The sequence below is a fragment of the Rhamphochromis sp. 'chilingali' genome (genome assembly GCF_963969265.1).
Source record: "Rhamphochromis sp. 'chilingali' genome assembly, chromosome: 1".
Lineage (NCBI taxonomy): Eukaryota > Metazoa > Chordata > Actinopteri > Cichliformes > Cichlidae > Rhamphochromis > Rhamphochromis sp. 'chilingali'.
The window spans coordinates 31,491,281-31,513,495 of record NC_137929.1 but is presented as its reverse complement, the minus strand read 5'-3'; the positions used below and the strand labels follow the sequence as shown (position 1 = coordinate 31,513,495).

Sequence of the window (22,215 nt, the reverse complement as noted above, 5' to 3'; positions counted from 1 at the left end):
GACAAAGCTGGACTGAAAGACAGCACAGAGGCACTAATCATGGCAGCACAAGAACAAGCTCTGAGCACAAGATCCATAGAGGCTGGGGTCTATCACACCAGGCAAGACCCCAGGTGCAGGCTGTGTAAAGATGCCCCAGAGACAATCCAGCACATAACAGCAGGGTGAAAGATGCTAGCAGGCAAGGCATACATGGAACGCCATAACCAAGTGGCCGGCATAGTGTACAGGAACATCTGTGCCGAGTACAACCTGGAAGTCCCGAGGTCAAAATGGGAGATGCCCCCAAGGGTGGTGGAGAATGACCGAGCTAAGATCCTGTGGGACTTCCAGATACAGACGGACAAAATGGTGGTGGCTAACCAACCGGACATAGTGGTGGTAGACAAACAGAAGAAGGCGGCCGTAGTGATCGATGTAGCGGTTCCGAATGACAGCAATATCAGGAAGAAGGAACACGAGAAGCTGGAGAAATACCAAGGGCTCAGAGAAGAGCTCGAGAGGATGTGGAGGGTGAAGGTAACGGTGGTCCCCGCACCTAGTGCGGTGACTCCCAAGCTAGGCGAGTGGCTCCAGCAGATCCCGGGAACAACATCGGAAATCTCTGTCCAGAAGAGCGCAGTCCTGGGAACAGCTAGGATACACTCGATGGATGGATGGATGGATGGATGGATAGATGGATAGATGGATAGATGGACAGATGGATAGATGGATAGAGAGAGAGAGAGAGAGAGAGAGAACTAAGTGAAAATCATTTGCACTTCTAACAAGCAGTAACCCAGCCTCAGGTCATGCTTCCTTGACTGACAGGTATCCAATCTATCAAGGTCATCAATATTTTACAGGTTTGCACATCCCGGCTGAGCTCTGTTCAGGCCTTCAGGGTTACTCCCCTTTGGCCACTTATGGATTTTATGGCTCCAGAAGTTGGCAAAGATGGCAGTGAGCTGTAAACAGGCTTCATAAATGTCCTCACTACATTTTTCTAATGTCTTCGGTTGTGGAATAAAGAATCTACATGAAATAAATCTACAGTGATAAGTACAAATGATCAAATGTCAATCTTAGTTTAGCCCTTTATGAAGGTGAATCTAACCAGCCATCAGCGTTTTACATAATCTTTCATCAATTGAGGTGTTTTTTCCTTGTCTGACAGCTTAAAATGCATGTAGGTTACGTGTCCACCTGCTTTTACATGTTTCGTATTTACACACGAATGTACTCATGACTAAATGCAAAAAAGAAGCACTGCAGGAACAATTTGTATGCTGGGAACTAAACACAAAGCAGGAAAACTATAGGTTGACACACTGGAGCATCCAAGGACGAAAGACAGATAAATAAGCCAAGAACATTAACAGCAATTAATCAAAATAGCAGCTAGCACAGAGATTTAATCATGTGACACAGACAGACTCGGACATGGACTGAGAGGTGAAAGGTAAGTGAGAACGAGAGACGCGGTTAAGAACTGCGAAGGGGGATGAGACAAAGTGAAAGATGAGGAAAAAGGTAGGGGAGAGCCAAGAGCACTGTGACCAAGAATGATGGGGGGAGGCAGCAGTGGAATGCTGTGGATGAGGTTACACACATGCCCGAAGCGATTAGGAGGCTTTGGCTGCTCTGCTACCATGACTTTGACCCCTCCACCCCCACCCCAACCCACATCCTCCCTACTATTTATTCTACTATGCATCACAATAATAGGAATATGAGCTCAACATGCGATTGGGCGGTTAGATGTGTGAAAACCAAAATACCCACAAGGCCCTGCAGCTACTCTCTCAACATTTCCTAATAAGTTGGCGGCTGGGTGAGAAATGTTTTTTTTTTTTTTGTAACTGCTAGTGTGGAAAATCAAAAGTGTTGCTGGAAACAGCGGGGAACCAAATAATGTTTAACCACTTCAGTAACACGTAATCTAACATTTGAAAGTGTTTAAAGGAAGTGACCAAATATGGGGAAATGTAAAATACAAAATATATCCAAGAATGGCTACAGGGTTTTTCTGTTTTGTATCTAATGTATGAACAAATATAACATGGATCATGACGCCGTACCAAATTACAACTTCTATTTTATTTTCCATCTTACTAGACCTGGTGTGCGTGTTTACTGAGATAATCTTACACAGCCATTCCCAACGTGGAGAATGTTTCAGCCCACTTAAAAACCAGAAAATTCCCAAGCACTGCGAGATAAATTAGCACAGAACCCTCCCACTCAAAAATGGTCACTCATCAACAGAGCTGGGCAGTAACGCGTAATCCGATTACTTTTTTCAAGTAACGAGTAAAGTAAGGGATTTAAAAAAAAAAACAAAAAAAAAAAACAGTAATTAGATTACTGTTACTTAACGTAAGCACTCTGCGTTACTGCGGTACTAAACCCTGATTTTGTTTGTGAGAGTGTCTCATGACCATGACGTACAAGTGTGCGACATCCGTGGCAGCAACAGACGTGTTTAGATCAACAGTTGATAATATGGAGTGCAGGAGAGAGAACGACCATGCAGCGTTTAAAGCTCAGAAGTAGTGACGATACTTTGCGTTTGATTTAGTAAAAAGTGACAAAAACATTAGCGTCCGCTGTTCACTCTGCGTGGGAATAAAAGTTCTTTCTACAGCGAAAAATTAAACTTCAAATCTAAGCAAGCACCGAGCACGCTGCGGTGGGAATGTGAAATTCACAGAGAAACACTCAGATCCCCCCACTGACATGAACGCCGCGGTACTGGGCAAACCTTCACAGGCCCCACTCCTGCTAAACAGGTAAAAATAGATTTAAGGGCGACAGGACTTAGTGCTGCTGAATCTATGATTTTATTTATTTGCATTTATTTGAAAGAGTGAGTGTAGACACAAAAAAATTATTTTATTTTATATGCTGGAATATGCAGAAAATAGGTTTAAATGTTAAATAAATTTCTTCAAGTCAAAGACTGTTGCATATAATTAAATTCTTGCTTGATTCAATGTGCATAAAGTTAAAAGATTAAAACTAATAAAACAAGTTTTATAAAGAGATTTTTCCATTTGATTCAATTTTATATGATGGATTATGCAGAAAAAAATAGAATTTTTTCACTTCACATTTTTTGATGAATTCCTTTCATCTACTTTCACTACAGTGTTTTAAATAAATAGTGATATTATATCACAAAAGGCAGATCTGCCATTAGTGAAGACAACTGACACGTGTCAGATTTTCACAGCAGATTGCAAAGGAACAGAAGAACCATTTACACTTTGGTGCTTGGCATCTTTCACAAACTGAAACCTGACAACAATCTGGAACTAGATCCATCCTCTAACGTGCCCACCAGTAGCACTTCACCCTGGACTATACATAGAATACAATTGAATTTGTTACCTAATCAGAGTGAGTATAATAGTCATCCTCTTACTGAAGTTTAAGGTGACCTAAAGCTTTACATTCATCACTTAAGTCAGGGGTTAGGACGTTGATAAATTGGTTCATGGGGATTTATGTAATTGCATTTAAAAACAAACAAAAAAAACCAAAACACAGCTGCCAGACATAATTTAGGCAGATCAAAGCGTATCCATCATCAAAGAAATCCTCTGGCTTTATTCTGCCAAAAATGGGTGGATTTCAGGAAGCTAGAGCATGTCAGCCATGATGAATCTCTATAAGCAACACAAGCAGAGTTAGCTAAAATTATAATGGTAAATGTTGACTTTAGTATTTATACTTAGAAGTCCACGTCTTGTCTTTGAGGCAGGAATTCTCAGAAGTCACTCCCCCCAGCCTCCGCTAAAAGGCTAAAAGTTACATTTTAGTGCAACAAGTCAGCGAGCCGTTTGCTTTCCCCAAGAAGCACGGCTTTAAAACAATTACTCCTTCATCTTGACATTCCCCCTCCGTATAACTTCAGTTCTTTTCAGCCAAGCAATATGAAACACCTCTGATACTGACCTGGCAAAATGGGCCGCAGTCCAAAAGGGCCTCGGGTGGGGGAGATGCCTCTGACGATGCAGTCGAATAGAAAGCTGATCTGCTCGCTCTCAGCAGATGCGAGCAGAAAAACACCAGCCCCTGAAAATAGACTTCATTAGTTTTAAGCTAATTTATGAAAGTGTATTTTACGGTTAATAATCAACAAGAAAGAGTGCAACATTGGTGATGCCAGTATAATAAAAAAAGAACAGGCTGTTTCTTGCTATAAATCAGTAAAACGAGACAAACTTTTCAATTTTACAAAAAACATTTCTACTTTTCAACTACCATCAAAATGTCCTAAACTGAGATATATTTGGTTACTATTTAAAATTAAAAACTATTTGTCTTTTACTTTTAAACCAGGACAGTCATTCAACACGCTAACATGCTGAGGTTTTTGACCCTTTCTGTTTTCGTAGCTTACTATATGAGCAAATTAATATTGCAGCAACACAATTTTCACCCGGGACCAGTGAGAACAGCTTTAATTCTGATGTTAAAAAAAAAAAAAAAAAAATGGCGGCCGTAATCTTTACGTAAGTGGGACATAAAGTTTTTACTCCAAGCCACAACTTTCCTCGATGGTTCTACAAGGAAAGTCAACAGCTCGCCAAAATCATGGACCACTCAGATATTTTACAAAACACAGCTGCTAATAATAACAATTAATCAAAGAGCATCTGTTAGTTATTGTTTTTTTATGACATCAAATTATTTTTTTTCATATCAATATAAAAATAATTTCCTGAATAAAATACCACCTAAAAGTAGAATTTGTTACAATAGATAGATGTAGATGTAGACAGATATAGAGATAGAGATATATAGAGATGGATATAGATAGATACAGATAGATTATTTATAGTGTGTAGTATATGTAAACGAGCACTACATGAACCTTTTCAGAAAGAAACTGAGGCATGATGCGTTTCACAAAGCTGCAGTTATAGAGTATTACATAATAAAAAAGTTCCTTCTTTATGGTTCCCAGTTTGTCTATTTCAACAATTTAGAGTGTAATAAAGGAGGATTTAATATAGTGGAGAGGTCAGAGAGGTCACGTTCTCCTGAGGTCTCTTGACCTCCCTCTGACAGCACAACGGCCTGCGCTTTACAAAGTGTTGTTGTGTCATTCTGCGGCTGAAGCCACCCATGTCAAAGCTGCCCTTACACTGCTGTGGCTGTGAGCAGGGGTCAAAGGTCAGCACCAAAGTCTGCTCAACTGTTTTAACCTGTTCAAACTAAAGATTTATTGCCTCCTTTGTGCTTTTACGATGGAGCTGATTAAGTGGTGTCTCACCTCATACACGTTCATCTTGCAACGTTACAAATTTATATACACGTTGGTTTTGATAGGTGACTGCATTTTAGTTACACTACTAAATGCACGATTACCAAAAAAATAAAAAATAAAAAATCCAAAAACAAACATTCAAAACAAAACAAAGAACAGGTGGCAAAGCTTTTTAGTTCACATTAATCTCTGCAGGAATGAAAACAACTCAAATGGACCCTTCTGGTCTCTGCTCCAAGAGGTGATAAAAACACAGCATCCATACAAAGTAACACAGCTTATAAAATCCAACTTTGTTAAGTGGGAAGTGTAAATGAGCAAGCGCCGAGAGCCAAGGTTGGCATTTTTATTTCGAAAGCAGCAGAGTCATCCAAACGGCTCAAGATGAAAGTCTAGCAAACTTTAATTACTTTAAAGTGAAATTCAGATTTCCTTCACTACCATGTTTGCAACCTTCAGAAATGCATGTAAACATTATCCAGTTTAACTATTCCAGGACGATAAAATTCAGGAACAAATAAAGAAAGTAAATAAAGTAACAAAACTATTAAAGCACTAATTACTGAGAGGTCATTTTGACTGCGTTTAGAGAAAATCGTTTTTCTGAACACTTTGGTACAGCAAAGTGCGCTAAAGTGTACAGTCACTTTAGCGCTAAGCATTTCACACGCACACCTACACTTTACTTAAATGACCATTCGCCCGTGGCGTGCACAAAAGGCAGGACAAATGCAGCTTGCAGTTCTACAGCTGCTCTAACCAAAAGTGAGACACCCAGCACAGCTAAATCACTTCTCGCCGTGCTGTGGATAAACTGTGCCGAGGGATTACATGTCACAGGAATGCTCGGCCTTCGCCGCACACAAACACTGAGATGCAGCCTTACTTTTTCCCCTTTTCTGTATAAAAGTAAAGCAGCTTTGACTTTCTTTAAGATAAGCCAGTAGACTACTGAAGGCTTATTGGCTCTTAAATTTAAAAAAATAAAATAAAATGTCATGTTTCCAGGAGGGTCATCATGTATCTTTAATGCTCCAATGTCTGTCTGTCCCCTCCAGGTGTTCACATACGGTCCTCTTCACTTTAATAGTTTCACATCTGTTGAATTTTTCAAACGTTATCTTATCACAGGGACGCACGCGGCCCGACGTGTTCAAACAGACCTTAAGGAAAACTCCAGAGTGATGCATGTTGCTGAGTTTTGGGCACAGCAGGGGTGATTATGCACAGCCTGAATCATTTCCTTTCTTGTTGTTCTGAACAGATGTTTTTCTAATGCTTCATCTGCCGAGTCAATAAAACGCAACGAACAAACAAGAACGACTGAAACATAGTTTGCTGCCTGTCATGCTGTGTGCTCTCCATTACACTTCTAAGCAATTCAAAGCAGCCACAGCAAGCCCACTCTTTGAATTTTGACTGATATTACACGTGATCAAAAGTGTGTGGACAGGAAAAAAGGCACAGAGCAAAAATCAAAGCTTAGAAATCAGACTGATGAAGCAGTAAAGGCCACCGGAACACTTTAGAAAGAGCGTCATGACCTGTTTTTTTGTTGTTGTTTTTTTAAATGAGTCGAGTTGAAGCTTTTGAATGTGAGTCATTCAGAGAGTACTTTGAGTTACCTGGGGTCTTTGGTACTACACGTCTGTGGAAGCACGAGCAATCAAAAGCAGGATTTCAACAATCTTGCATCTCAAAGGAAAAAGCAAGTACAAGAAGAACATCTGAACAAAGTACAAAATATTACACGAGTCACAGCGTCTCCATTCTTGTGATCACTGCTTTGTAATCATACGCTGTAGTATTCAGAGCCCGACCTATACGTAAGGCTATACAATATTATTAGCCGATGTGGCCTTATTGGAGTGTATGCCACTGGATATGAATTTTAGACTACATGGAAAAACTTACAACCTCTGGCAAAGAACATGAAGTCGTCACACTTGAAAGATGTTCACTGAACTCTTTTACTTTGCAGCAATAAACAAACCACAGATGTGATAAAGTGTTGTTTTTTTGTTCCTTTTGTTGTTTACTATCTGAACAACTCTGACTTCATGAAACAAACTTCAAACTAATTAAATAATTTTGTGTAATGGCACATTTGTTTCCCAGACATTGTAAATTTTCTGTTTGGGTTAAGATCTGGACTATGTGCTGACTGTGTCAATGAGTCTGTCTGCATTTCCTTTCTTCTGTGACAACAAGACGCATCGTCATCATCGTGATGTCGAAAACTAATCCTAATCATAACCAAAACCACGCTCTCAGTGCAATAAGAAAAGCATAAAGCAGTCTACACCTGTGCATTTACTGTTGAGGTAAAGACTTTCATCTCTCCTGCTCCATTTTTGCTTGATTTCTCAAGGCCTTCATCTTTTTTATGGCACCAAATAAAAAGTCCCAGCATCATCCCCTTTGGCAAATGCAGATTCATCACTGAACGTGACTCTTAGCAAATCATCCACAGCGCACAATTGTGTTCGCCCGCTCTAACCTTGTTTTCTTCCCATTAGGCGTTAATGCTGGCTTTCCTTTGGCAATCCCAGTTTTTACACTTTTATCACAAAACCACTGATTCTTCTTTCTGCCAATTTATGGGGAGTTTTGAGCATTTTCAATTTTCTTCTGACTCTTTGACATCTTCCATCTACCCTTAAGTTTTCCTTTTTTATTCTTAACACTTTGCACTTTTCTTAGACACAGCTGACTGGGGAAAAACAAGGAGTTGTATAATCCTTTTGACTGACACCTCTCTTCTTGGAGAGCTGCTTCCTCTTAATCAGGTGTAACAGCTTGCTGAGGTCTGCAAACGCTCTTTTAACTGCTGACTATTTTTAATATTAAAAAGTGTCTGTTTTACACATCCAAATCACAAAGTGATTCCATATTTTCCCTCCTCTGTGCTTAATCTGGGAAAAACAGATCAATAATTAAATTAACTTGTTTGGGGCATGTTTCATGAAGCCAGAATGTTCGGCTTTTAAACAAACGTGCATTTGCGTCACATCTGTGGTGGTTTGTTTATTTGGTTCAAAGTCAAAGAGTTGAATGAACATCCTTCAAGTGGGGTGATTACATAATGCTTCAAAGAAGGGGGTCATTTAAAAAAAGAAGAACCACAAGGCCAAAATACATGTATGACACGACATCTCTAAGGTGACATGTTGAAGTTTCTGAATATGTGCTCTTCTAGCATGCGACTAAAACATCCATCCATCCATTCTCTTCCACTTATCCTTTTCAGGGTTGTGGGGGCCTATCCTTGTTGTCTTAGGGCCTTAGGCAGGGTACACCCTGGACAGGTCGCCAGTCTGTCGCAGGGCTTGACTAAGACATAATAAAGTCAAACCTAATTTCACTCAATAAAACTGCAATTTTAAGAACAAAACCCTTTTAACTTTAAACCTACAGACTAAATGGACAGACTCAAAGGTAAGGAGCTGCCTGTGTACCATATGTACCATACAGACCATAATGAGAACAACAGACAACTTATATATAGTTTGACCAGCAGAGCAACTCCAACTCAGTTTCTTACCATTTTCACAGCTGAGCAGACAGCAGTGTGGATTCAAGTGTTGTCTTTATGGTAAGCTGATACCTAGCATGTCAGACACATTGCTGTGACATCGTTACTCCACATGCTTTTTACTGTGTAGTGTTAAAATGGGTTATGTGGCAAAAAAAACAAAACAAAAGGTTGTGGGGTTTGGAAACAATCTAAATCCAATTTCCTCTCAGATTTAACCAAGCACGTGTGATCAGATGATTGTGTACGTGTCTTGTTACGTCACTATAAAGCCAGATGCTTCGACAAAACTTAAAATATCTGCATCATATTGTTGCTCTGATTATACTCTGGAAATTTTGATCAGAAGTAACGATTCACATCTGCTCATCTGCTGCTTTAATGCTCCTATGAGCACAGTTTGGAAAAGCAAAGTGTGGACAGCTCTGTGATTTACTTAATGACACAACTGTGTGATTCATAGCTTTCGAAGTCCTGCAGGGTGAAGCACCGTTCCAAGAAACTAGATACTCCATACAAATGCAGCACTAGCCTTTCAATATATCATCTGTTTTAATCCATGAACATTCAAAGCACCCTGCAAAAATAAATAAAAAATAACAAACTGACAGTTTTGAGCAGTTGAGACCCACAGAGACGAACTGCTGGAGCACTTTAACTAGTAAAAAACAGAAAAGATCTGCCACTGAAACATTTTAGCAATGGTTTTACACACATCCCTTCTACTTCCGTCAAGATTAAAGTGCATAACAAGAACGCCAGTGCTAAATGTGCTAAATATATAACGTTCTGTGTAATGCTGAGCCAAACTGGCCAGTAACGCTCCCATTGGGGAGGGAAAGGGGAATGAATTTGTTAAAGCAATAGTGGCTGCTTTTTAGCTATCTAATAGCTAATATTGATTCATCAGTAATGACCAGACAACAATATTTCTGGTAGGTTATATGGACAAATCAAAACATATTTCCAGTGTCAGTTTAGAGCCACTGAGCTGAGATGTTAAATTCATTTCACATCATGTCATACAGCACACTTTGATCTTAATTTGGCCAAAATAGAAAAACTCTCTTTTGTGTCACTGTAAAGACCCTTAACTACAAATCTATCACAACTAATCCTCAAAATAGAAGTGTAGTTTTAACAGTAGGACTCGATAATGACAAGCTGCTAATAAGATAATGAAAAGGAAGACATCTGCCAGAATGAATAAATAAATGTGTAAAATTACAGAAAAGGTTCTGGTAGCTCATCGCTCAGACTCTCCTGTAATTACAAAACTGAATTATTTCATTAATTCACAGAAAAATTTCATTTCTATTTTTTTGTTTGTTTGTTTGTTTTACTGTGGGTCTATTGTAAAGAACTGAAACTTCTATAGTGGATAGCTTTTAAAATTACTTAATAACTTTGGTATGGTGCCAGTCTTTATCAGTAGGAAAGGCTGTAAAACCTTTGAAAACACAGCTTCCAAAATCTATGTACTCCTTTGTGTTACCCAGGCCGTTTCTGGCCCCTGGGCCTTTTGTTTGACACAACATGGTTTAGAGACTGATGGATTGGTGGGATTTGCCATTGGTGGAAGGGTTTTTAGAACTGTGTTTCATTTGCATTGCTATAGTAACACTCTTATTATACTTAATGCTTTGCTTGCAGTTTCTCCAATGACATGATGTCATTTGAAAACAGTCACTATAGGATCTTCCTACATTGGGAAATCATGGCAAGAATCATCATAGTCAGAAAAACACTTCCTAAAATCTAAATATATACTAAAGAAAACCAAAATTCTGTATTACAATAAAACATCTAAAGACGAATGACCAACTCACACCATCAGCTGCCTGATAAAAGTTTCTATAAGAAGCCTTTCAAAAAGGAAGCAGAAAAACAAGGACCATACAGTCTTTCGTGACGATAACAGCACATGTAGTTGCTGAGGGCGCTCTCTTTTTTTGGTTCATGAAACTCCACTGAGCATCTTCCTCAACGTGCCCGCCCGAGGGATGCCAGATGTACAACCAGAGAGCAAAAAACACACCCAGTGACTGACCTCAACCCACTAATCCTGATGTTTACAGCGATCTTCTCCATGCAAACATGCAAATTCAAAGTTTGAGCATCACACAGGAATCCAAATCAGGTCCACGGATGCTTAACAGATGACCACGGGGTTTTAAAAGCGCTAAACCAAAGTACTAAAAGTTAAATTTGTTTGCAGGACGCAGCAGAGGATACTGTGTGTTGCTGTCTTCATATGCCCACGTTTGATAAATTATTCATCAGCCCAATCGTACGGACAGAAGCATGGTCAACATTAAAAACTGTTGAGTTATTATTTCGCTGCAGGATGAGTTTTCATCCAAGAAGTTCTACGCTTAACAACGGAGCCTGAAAGAACATAGCCTGAAAGATTAATTTTCTCTGGACTGCTGGACCAAAATATTATTCCGGCAGACTATTTACTGTTCCTGTCACAGGAAAAAGGTTTTAGGTCCACTCTATTTTGCACAAGGCACATTTGCAAAAGTAAGGCAAGGACAAACTAATCATCAATAACAAAGACTCAAACTTCCTCTCCTCTTCTAGCTATATTTCCTCAGGCTAGAAAGCATATTTTTTGAGTCAGATTTATTGTACTGAGAAAGAGCTTCTCTTTCACGGGCAGAAAGATAAGCATGAATCACCGCAAATCACAGCCGGTGATTATTTTGTGTTTTTGAGAGAGAGAGAGACACAAACCACAGCACGTATCATGATTTAATGAGCCATTAGCCTCTAATGATGGAGAGATATTAATGTTATGAAAGGATGGAGATGTTTAACGCAGTCATACTTGAGTCTCTGTCTTTTCTTAAAAGCACATTTTCTTTGAAATTCACTGTTGGGGTTTAACATTCATGCTCTTCTTCTTCCAATTGTGTTATTTTAATATTATTACATTTTTGTTTAATGTCTTTTACTGTTTATGTGTTTCAGATGCCTCACTTTACAATCGGTGATTAAATTTTGCATTACATTTTCTTTGTCACTGTGCAGCCTAATAGCTAATTATCCCCTAAACCCTCTGCCAAGCACAAAATATTATTTTAATACCCATTTACATAAACTTAACACACTCAAATGTTGCACAAAACAGACAATAATTAAGCAGCTATAAACTTACAGTAGCCACATCTTGTTCCTCCTTCAAACACGAATCCATTTGGTACAGGTCCATATCTACGCAGGTCTGGAAGGTTCCAGTGGCCAATAATAACAGGAGGGACATCCCGAGCAAGAGCCAACAAATTGTTGCACAAATGGAGAGTTGCAGGCCCGCTCTCCAACTTGGTCCCTGGTAAGACTCCAACACTGAATCTGTGAACTGAGAAACACACAGATCCTCAAATTTAACGCATATTCCAATAACTGTAAATGAGTTTTACAATAAGTAGAAAGAGTGGAAAGAGTAAAGAGGAACATAAATGAGGCAAATAACCCTGAACACATTTCTTCATAAGCTGCGAAGTACCTCCTATTTTGTCACTCTCAAATACCCAAATGTCCGTTCTGGGTGAATATATTTTTGTAAGTAAATCTGAAGCATCAGCGTTCGACTTGCATTGCAGTGAAATATGTGCCATTTAGGAAGCTATGAGTAATTATGTTTGCAAGTACATTACCTAAATATAGTAGCTTGCTAACACATCGCTAACATTAGCTTCTAGCAGCTAATTAGCAAGAGGGAGCTGGAAAAAAGATCCTCTGGTATAATGAAGTGTAGGTATTTTGTAAGAGTTTTAGCCTCACTTTGGTATGAGGCTGAAAAATAAAGCTAACACAGAAACCCTGCAATACCTTAAGTGTCCATTGGGGCTGGTCCAGAAGTACGGTAATTCAATCCACACAGCAACCATGTTAAAATATTCAAGTTTAGAGTAGAACTGTTCAAAGCCAGGTAGGTTGCATAAACACTTTTTCTGTAGAGATAATTGTTTTCATAAACTGATATACCCTGAATATATTTTTCCAATTCTATTTTCCATTGTTTAAAGTGTGGCCACTTTAAGTGGCAGGCATAGATGGTATAAAACTTAGCTAATATAACATCGTCGACTGGTTTTCTAGAGTCCTGTTCTGAAGGCTAGGGATTAGCATTTTCACGATCTCTATCTTGGTATTTAAAAAAAGCAAGCAAGCAAGTAAAGAAACAAACAAACAAACAAACAAAAAGTCTACGGGAAAATGGCTTTCTGACTTGACCTCTTTAAAAGCTTTCTGATGGGTTTATGGGCTCAGTCATTCGTTTTGTGTCATAATGAATAAAAATTTAAATTTCATGGAGTTTTTCCGTGAAAATGCACACCGGTTTCACGGAAAACAAACTAACAAACTATGACTATGATGTTTTTAGCCAATGAGTAAGAGTTTCACAGTCAACCATTTCGAAACTCTATGATACTATCCTGTCTTTTAGTAACCACTCTATTGTTAAGCTTAAGGAGAACTAGGAATTCAAATACATGAGGAGTCTTGGGAACAGGCTATAGCGAGTAGGGATGGGTATCGAAAACCGGTTCTTGTTGAGAACCGGTTCCCACTGTTTCAATTCCTTGGAATCGTTTGCCACTTTTAAAAACGATTCCCTTATCGATTCCAGTCGCCCCGAATGACGTCATCACGTTGAGTAGCGTCTTTTACCCAGTAGGAAACACGGCGCCTGAGCGGCACAAACGCTCAAAAGTTTGGTTACACTTTATGAGAAAGGATGACAACAGGGCAACGTGCAAAGGCTTGCACCCATTTGCCACAGCAGATGCCCCCGATTTCACTTTGGTAAGTGAATGTGTTTAATTGTAGGCAGGACATTACTGGATATTCTTGTGTAATTGCTACAGAATAATTTATGTTAAACTTTGTTATTGCTACAGGAGAATATTTATTTTATTATTTTACATATACATTTTTTTTCCTGGGGACCCTGTGACACCCCATTGAAGAGCCGTAGGCTGTGGCTCTCTTAAGATCTCACTGTTGGGTTTGTAAGGTCATGTTACTCCTAAATTTCTATCTTGTTCAAAGAGAAGATATAAAACACAGTTCTAAGCTAATCGACTTTAGTGTTCTCCTTTTTAAAAAAAAAAAAGAATCGATAAGAGAATCGATAAGAGAATCGATAAGGAATCGAATCGTTAAACAGAATCGAAAATGGAATCGGAATCGTTAAAATCTTATCAATACCCATCCCTAATAGCGAGGGTACGATCTTCCACCTCCTGTGCTCGTCAATTTAAGGTCATATATTTAAGCGCTCAGTGAATCTGCGTTCGACTACTCCGCCTAGGCTCGACAGTGCAGCCTAGGCGGAGTAGTCGAATGCAGATTCACTGAGCGCTCAACACAGACAGCATCGTCAGAAGGAAGAGCGCAGGGCAAGCTAGCGAGACAGAAGTTAAGCTCTCCTTGCAACATGGACCTCCCCACCCTCATTCATATCTGGTGTTTGGAATTATTTTGGTTTTCATGTATGACCCTGAAGGTAAGCAGTCATGGACTAAAGTAAAACAGTATGTTGGATGTGCCATGCAATGCTCAATTACATGGGTGGGAACTAGTGTGTTAGCGCAGTTAGCTCGTTAACGTGTTGGCCGTCTAGCCCCATGGACGCCCCGATCGGCGGTAGCTCGTTAACGGAGATTTGCCGTGTTGTGGCGTTAAGGTCATTTCAACGAGATTAACCTGAAAGCACTAGTGGGAACACAACGAATATGACTGCACATTTACGCCGACATCATCCTAGTGCAAAGACAAGCATGCTACTAACTTTAGCCGAGTCATTTAGACAGCTGTTTAATATGCTGCTGAGAATATAGCCCAGAAGAAGCGGATAGTATAGCTTTTATTTTGGAAAGAGACATTCCTCTGTAATAAACTCTTTTCCAAAGATGAGTGATTCCTCAATCAGATACAGGGCTTGCAATATCGCTAGCCCAACGTCCGGGCTAGCGATTTTGTCAGTCGGGGTACCAAAATCTATCTCTGCCCTGCCCGTCGGGCTATTGCATTCTTTCGGAAATGTAGCTGGGTAATTATGTCATTGGCATCGGTGAGCCACTGTCAATATGTGACATATTGAAATCGCGTTTGAATTTGCGCTTGTTTTTTTGCTTTCACTTTGCAATGGCGCGAACTGTGTATAGAGAGCGACAGCACTGATCTGTGAGTGATGATAATTTGCGCACCAATTCCTCTGACATCGTCTTATTAATCGTTAGCTTACTATGCAAACATGACAAGTGAAATCTCCCGCAGCAAGCTTAAACATGTGAGAGGTTGATCGCAGAGAATCGCTGAGCTTATGTAAGTGCGTGTGTAAAAGCAGCAGGATTTATATTTGACTACGATGACCTGGATGACTGAGAACCTTCACAGACAGATATATATTTTAGTTCTGCTGAGCCAAATAAGACAGGTCAGGGTGAAGAAGTGACAGCCAAAGAAAAGCTTACCACAAAACGGAGAAGTTATGACAAATCAGACTATAAGGCAAAAAGAAAGTGCAGCTTTATGGTTTCATGGACAAAATAATTTCTGTGGCTGCAATATGACGAGCTAAATAACCAGGGCTGCACATAAGTGGTCCGCAGGTGCGCATTCGCTGTCAAAATAAAAAACACGCACAAGGGTTAGGGTTAAATTTAAAAACTGTACTTTTGAGTTAAAATATATATTTATAATTTTAATAAATGACAAATTAAAAAGGCATGAACATTTTTTTTGTATCGAAAAAATATCGAACCGTGACACCAAAGTATTGAACCGAACCGAACCGTGAATTTTGTGTATCGTTGCACCCCTAATATATATATATATATATATATATATACTTAGGAAAATGAAGAAAGGTTAATTGTATTTCGGTAACTGCAAGTACTGTGTTGTTTTCTTTTTTCAATAAAAATATTTGACAAAAAAAAAAAAAAAAAAAAAAAAAAAAAAAAAAAAAAAAAGAGTTTCACAGTCATATCTGCCCATCCACATGCATCCTGCTTTTTAAAATCTACTTGCTCATTGGCTAACAACTGGTCAATCATAAGTCATCAGCCAATGAGCATACAGAACGTAAGACAAAGATTTAAAAAGGAATTAACTAAATTAATTAATCAATTACACCAGTAAACTAAACTAAAGCTGACCATCTGGTGTCTTTAAGACACAATGCAGGTTTGAGACACTTTTATATTAGCTTTATTTTTCCAACCTAGAACCTACGCCCATGTTTGATGCTGTGTTTTGGAGCATAATGTTGCAGCTAGGTCAGTAATAGTATTTGGGCTGATTAAAACCATTGTACTGAACCTCGTTAGTGGTTTTGTTTCTTTGTAGGATGTTTTTTGCAATTATCTAACAAATAACACACACTGTTGTGATGGTTAACTGTACTTAAAAGTCAAGACAGTACTCCTGTTTTTGTGAGTGAAATCACATTATTTTATTAATCTGTTACTTATGACTAATGAGCACATGCATCCGTATATACAGTTTATGGATGTAGTTGCTAACCTTGCATTAAATGATAACTTCAGGCTCAAAATCCTTATCAAAATATTTACTTCTGTTAAAAAAAATACAAGATGGCTGCTAGCTAAATCTTCCGTTTGCAAGCTCACAAACAGGGTGCAACATTGGCTGCATCCATCTTTTACATACAGTCAATGGCTGCACTTTATCTCTATAGGGATTTTTTGAGGGCTCTACAACTATGTCCTAATGAACCATCAAAGAAACCACCAAACAGTCTACTGGGATTCACTGTGATTAAAGTGAGCAGGATTGCAGAACTAATGAGTAATGGAAAGACAACGGTCAATGTAATTTTGCATACTGACAAAAACAGGAGAAAAGCTTCACAAGGGGCAGAAAACACAGTGTCCTCACACGATGATTACTTCAGCATGGATTTGATTTCATTCACAAATAAAAAGGGGAAACAGCTGCAGACAGAATGAAATCAGCAAGCCGAGCACAACGGGCTCAGATCTAAAGCCCAGCGCAATCAAAGCGTGTCACAGACATCTGTGTTTTATGAGTCTGAGTCTCGACAATAAGAAAAAGGGGAAAGTCGGGTATAAAATTAGAGCGAATCACAACACTTCACTGGCGTTTCTGCCTTTGACTTTGCTAAATTTCACACACAGCAAGTGTGGATCTTGTGGATCTTCCTCAACAACACTAAACTAAAAACTTTCGTGGATTTGAACAAACTTGGCCAGGGAGATTGATTAACGGAGGCGGCGACGAGGGCATGTTGGCCAGGTGCGGCACATCATCGCTCAGGTTAAAAAGGATTCATACAGTCTCACGTAAGACAACAAAAGCTCTGTGCATGGTGGCCCTCAGCCCAGCAGCTGGCAGGTGACATTTCTGCCAGCTTGGATGCACTCCACTCAGTGACATTAGGACACACACACACACTTATCTAACTCTCAATGCAAGCCTGAACAGACACAAGTGCATCTGTCCAAGCATGCACACGTATACTTTAACACAAAACAGACGACAAACTGGAAGGAACAACTGCAATGCAATTTGTCTTAAGCCTCTTCCACACAATCAGGTCCCCCAGCACTGTCATTAATGTAAAATGTAAAATTCAGCTGCCACCTGCTGAACAGTTCGTTGCTATTAATAGCTCCTATTGCTTCATGATGCATGTAACTTATAAAACAAGTCCACACAGTAAACAATATGCACACTAAAGAGAGTCAGTGCTTGACTAAATGACATTCTTAAGAGTAATCAGACATGGAAAAAAAAAAAGTTAAAATATCACTTTAGACAACAAACGTAGTATGATAGTAGATAACAGATATTCATTAAAGACAAAAATCATTTGTTTATCTAGGAAATTGATTCAGAAGCATGTAGATGATTGCACGGGGGTAATTTTGAACAGCTGGATAGGAACATCAAATATCATCATTTAAATTCCTTGAAAGGTTTTGAGGGGAAAGAAAAAGAAACACTGGATGTTAAACACAAGTAAAACAAACACTCATGGTTCTTCTCACCTTCTCCTAGGCTATATCGCAGGCGGGCGTCCCATGCCTGCAGGGCCTCCCTGCTGTCAAAGCCCAGCAAAACAGCCTGATTCAGGCAGAGGATGGTCAGAGTAAAAGCCACACCCTCATACCACTGTCCAGCTTCCAAGCCGCAGATCTCCTCCAAGGTGATGCTCGCCCTCTCCTTGTTGCCGTGAACTTTCTCTGATTTGTCTTTAAAAACCAGCAACACGAGGCAGTCTGCAGGACAGACAATGAGCAGGAGACGAAACAAAGACAGAAGAACACAGTCTGCATTAAAACATTATTAAATTCTACTCTTTTTTTTAAGATGTAACAAAAAAAAAGTAAAATCAATACTGGAATCCCCAAATGACACTGACAGTTACTAACAGGATGTATTTTGACCCACAGTAGCTACTGTAGTGTCCTCTGTTTGTTGCCACCTTTCAAACAATCAGTGTCAACTGACAAAACAACACTGTGTGTGTCCGTGTATCATCCCTCTCCTTCACACACACTCGCATAACTGAGGCATGAGCACAGACAGCTGGGATAACATGACATCAAAGATTTGAAGAGCAGCAGCACTCAGCCTCACTGTGGAGCATGTTGAGCTGTGCAGCGCAACATACCCAAGAAACCTTTCTGCGGTAAAACTGAATGCGGTACAAATACAAGTTCATGCTAAATCCACTCACTTTTCCATAAAATATTTGAAAATGTGTGCAAATATAATGACTACTAGATTTTATTTCCGCAGAGCCAAAGCCTCGCAGGTAAGCGTGACTGTTCACATTCATGGTACATCTAAAAATACAGCGAGTCTCTGGCTCAGACCTTAGCACATTAGCTTTGAAGATGGGATCAAATAAGAACCACAGGTTTGAAGCTTGTGATTTAGAAATAATCTGAAAGCCTGCTGTTGTACAGCAGAAGCAGTACACGTGGTAAAAATAAATAATTTATAAATGTAATTGTGTAAAAAGAAAAAGTAAACTGTGCAGAAATGCTTTCAAGAGTGAGTTTACAGCATGGGGAAAAAGACAGTGTGTGGATTAAAAGCACCTTTGGCATCAGTTTTCCCATTTTTTTAAAACACAATCCCACGTTAAACGTTTGAGTCATTAAAAACGTTTAATGAAATTCTTTTAGCTTGTGCTAATGTTTCAGCTCTTTTTCAGAACCATTGTGTAATATAGGTTTTACTAGAGATGGGCAAGTGTGGATAGTATCAATATCATCTCTGGTATTGGTGTCAGATTGATACTAGCTCAATAATAGGCTCCATACTTTGTTTCTATCCACTGGGTTCAGTATGTAGCCTGCTGAACTGTATTAAATAAATTATTATTATTTTGGAAACGAAAAAAAATATACATATGTCAAAAATCCACTACGTCTGAACTTTTTTGTGTTGACAGTCACGTCTATTTTATTTATAGCCCATAACACATTTAAACAACTGAAGTTTCCCCAAAGTGGCACATTTACATTACAGGCAAAATAAAAGGGAAAAAAACTGTTTATCTGCACGAAACTGCACAAAAACCTAATAATTGTGTTTTGCTCTGGTAATTACTTATTGGGAAAAGTTAAAATCATTGATTTAGTGTTCAGAATTTACAAATTAACAACAATTCACCAAATCTCCCCTAGATAAAGTGCCTTTATAGGTTAGGTTTCAAAGTATCGGCAACACTGGTCCCGTATTTACTTGGTATCGGATCTACAACACAAGTTGCAGTATCACCCCACACATATACATATACATATACACACACACACACGTCTTTTAATACCAACTGTGGTTTGCACACATGTTGATTTTGAAATTCAAATGTATTGAATTTGTCATGCAAGCCTTATTTTAAAAGTTTTAGGTCTTTTTGTCCCTCCTTGGACGCCATAGCCTCCTGGGTCAAAGCTGTGTATTTGAACACAAACGCAGGCCCTTTGAAGCCGAGGCTTGTTGAGCTTTCACGCAACAGAAAACACAAGCAGTGCAACACCAGCTCACTGTCCTCCTCCAGCTTGTCGCGGCAGATTTGTGTAGCCGCTGTCAGATTTAATTTCAAAACAACAATGCGAGCGAGAAATGCTAAAAACAAAATTAGCTAGTTTTTAAGGTTTTTTTTACCTGCTACAGGCGACGGTTTGCGGAGCACGAGCCACCTAGTTTTCCACTGTGAAACAAAAGAAAAGTTTTTTGGGGGGTTTTAAAGCACTGGTCAAAGTGTGCATAGGAGATATCCGCATATTAAGACAAAGTAAAAGCAACCTTTTTCCCGTCTCTGAGTCTGGCGTATCCTTCCACGACAACAGAATCCGTCATCTTCAGTCATGGTTCCTGACAGCTGCAGAGTCGCTGCCTGAATGAGGGGTCACTTTCAAAATAGCTGCGCTCTCCTCTAGCGGGGCGCAAACTCGCCCCCCAGCAAGGAAGGCACATGGAAAATGGCATGACCAGTGTCTGTCTGTCTGTCTGTCTGTCTGCCTGCCTGTGTGTCCGTCTGCCGGCCATGCTGCTGCTGCCACCTGGGCTGGTACAGTGAGACGCTCCCGCGTGTTTAACATGCCACACGCCACTCTAACAGTAAAACCGAGCACGTTAATACATCAAACTAGGCATATACACTCGCCGGACACTTTATTAGGTACACCTTTTCAACAGCTCGTTAATCAACCAATCACAGGGCAGCAACCATCTTTAGGATTCACGGAATGAAACGGAGGAAATGTACAGTGAGCGTCAGTTCTCAGCGAGGTCGCCTTGTTGATGAGATTAGAGGAAGGAAACAGTAACTTGAATAGCATAAAAGAACATTGTGATGCTGGGAGCAAATGGGCTATAGCAGCAGAAGACCACACTGGGAGGGAACTAAGGAAACAGGAAACTGAGGCTATATAATTGTCATGGGCTCACCAACATTGGACAACAGAAGATTGAAAAAAATTGGTCCAGCGGGAAAACATCACCATGTCAATGAGCCGGCTCACTGTACTGGCATGGCCTCCACCGTCACCTGATCTCAATCCAGCAGTGCACCTTTGTGGAGATGCATGTGGAGCAAATGTGTAATGCTATCATATCAGTATGGATCAATACAGAGGTGGGACCAAGTCATTGTCTTGCAAGTCTCAAGTAAGTCTCAAGTCTTTATCCTCAAGTCTCAAGTCAAGTCTCAAGTAATGTCAGGCAAGTCAGAGTCGAGTCTCAAGTCACTGGTGTAAAAGTCCGAGTCAAGTCACAAGTCTGAAACTTTGAATTTCAAGTCCTTTCGAGTCTTTAAAAAAAAAAAAAAACGAAAAAATAATGTTGCAGTTATGCTAAATGTAAATATTAGACCATGTAATTTTAAAATCTGTGTTTTTCTCAACACATGACAAAATAGTGAACTTAGAAAATATACACAAATTGTGAAATTGCACCTCTTTAAAATGCAGCTCAATTAAACCTAGCTCCAAGAATAATTTTCACCGACAGTTCTGAGATACGCTGCATGTTATTCTTGGATGCGGTTGTAGGACCAGCTTTAAAATCGCATGACAAAAATATCATACACATTAAAAAAACTGTATCACCAACGTAGCCTGGACAACATTTGCTAGTTAGATGAAGTCAGCTATCTCATCTTAGCATATTTATTTCAATTCAATTCAATCTTTTTTTTTTTTTTATAAATTTTATTTTCAGTCACAGCAGCATGTTAACAACAAAACATTGAACATACAGTAGTTTGCTGTTCAGTATTTACAATACCCCAAAAGATAACAGAAATAGAGAAGGAAAAAACAAACAAACAAACCAAAGAAACCCCTACAAAACAACAAAAAACAAACAAACAACAACAAACAAATAGAAAAATAAAATGTATAAGGGACATTCAGCGTACAGTTAGCTATGATAGCGATATAGAGATATGGTATCTGGTCATGATAAGGTGGTCATTTTAAATGTTTCCATGTACATCAAGAATGGCTGCCATGCCCTAAGAAATTTGGTGGTTGAACCTGCCAGTGTATATCTCATCTTTTCTAAATGTAAAAACCTCATGAGCTCCGCAAGCCACTGTTCATGTGTGGGAGGAGCTTCCTGCTTCCATCTTAAAAGTATAAGGCGCCTTGCGATAAGTGAAGCAAAGGCAATAGAATTCGAATAGCATTTTGGCAAAGTGATGTCTTGAGGTATCACCCCAAAGATAGCCGTTAGAGCAGAAGGCTCATATTTAACGTTATACATCTCTGACAGAGTGTTAAATATAGACACCCAATAGATATGAAGATTGGGGCATGTCCAAAAGGTATGAAGGAGCGAACCTGTTTCTGCTTTACATCTGTTACACAGAGGGTCAGCTCCTGGATAGAACTTGGCTAACTTT

At 39.4% G+C, this 22,215-nt stretch overlaps 1 protein-coding gene across 5 annotated transcripts in view; it reads right to left on the bottom strand.

Moving 5' to 3' along the window:
• Nucleotides 1-20,571, bottom strand: part of LOC308407189 (protein Dok-7-like) — a 52,944-nt gene extending 32,373 nt beyond the window's left edge. The window contains exons 1-5 of one of the 5 annotated variants that reach the window (XM_080898710.1): nt 20,115-20,571; nt 19,974-20,019; nt 17,843-18,073; nt 11,956-12,156; nt 3,940-4,059 (exon numbers count right to left, since the gene is read on the bottom strand). In XM_080898710.1, the coding sequence (XP_080754836.1) occupies nt 3,940-4,059; nt 11,956-12,156; nt 17,843-18,073; nt 19,974-20,019; nt 20,115-20,168 (652 nt within the window). In that variant the 5' untranslated portion in view covers nt 20,169-20,571. The remainder of the gene's footprint in view (nt 1-3,939; nt 4,060-11,955; nt 12,157-17,842; nt 18,074-19,973; nt 20,020-20,114) is intronic. The other 4 variants (XM_080898709.1, XM_080898708.1, XM_080898707.1 and 1 more) reach the window with 4 other exon arrangements.
• Between the last annotated feature and the right edge of the window lie 1,644 nt (nt 20,572-22,215).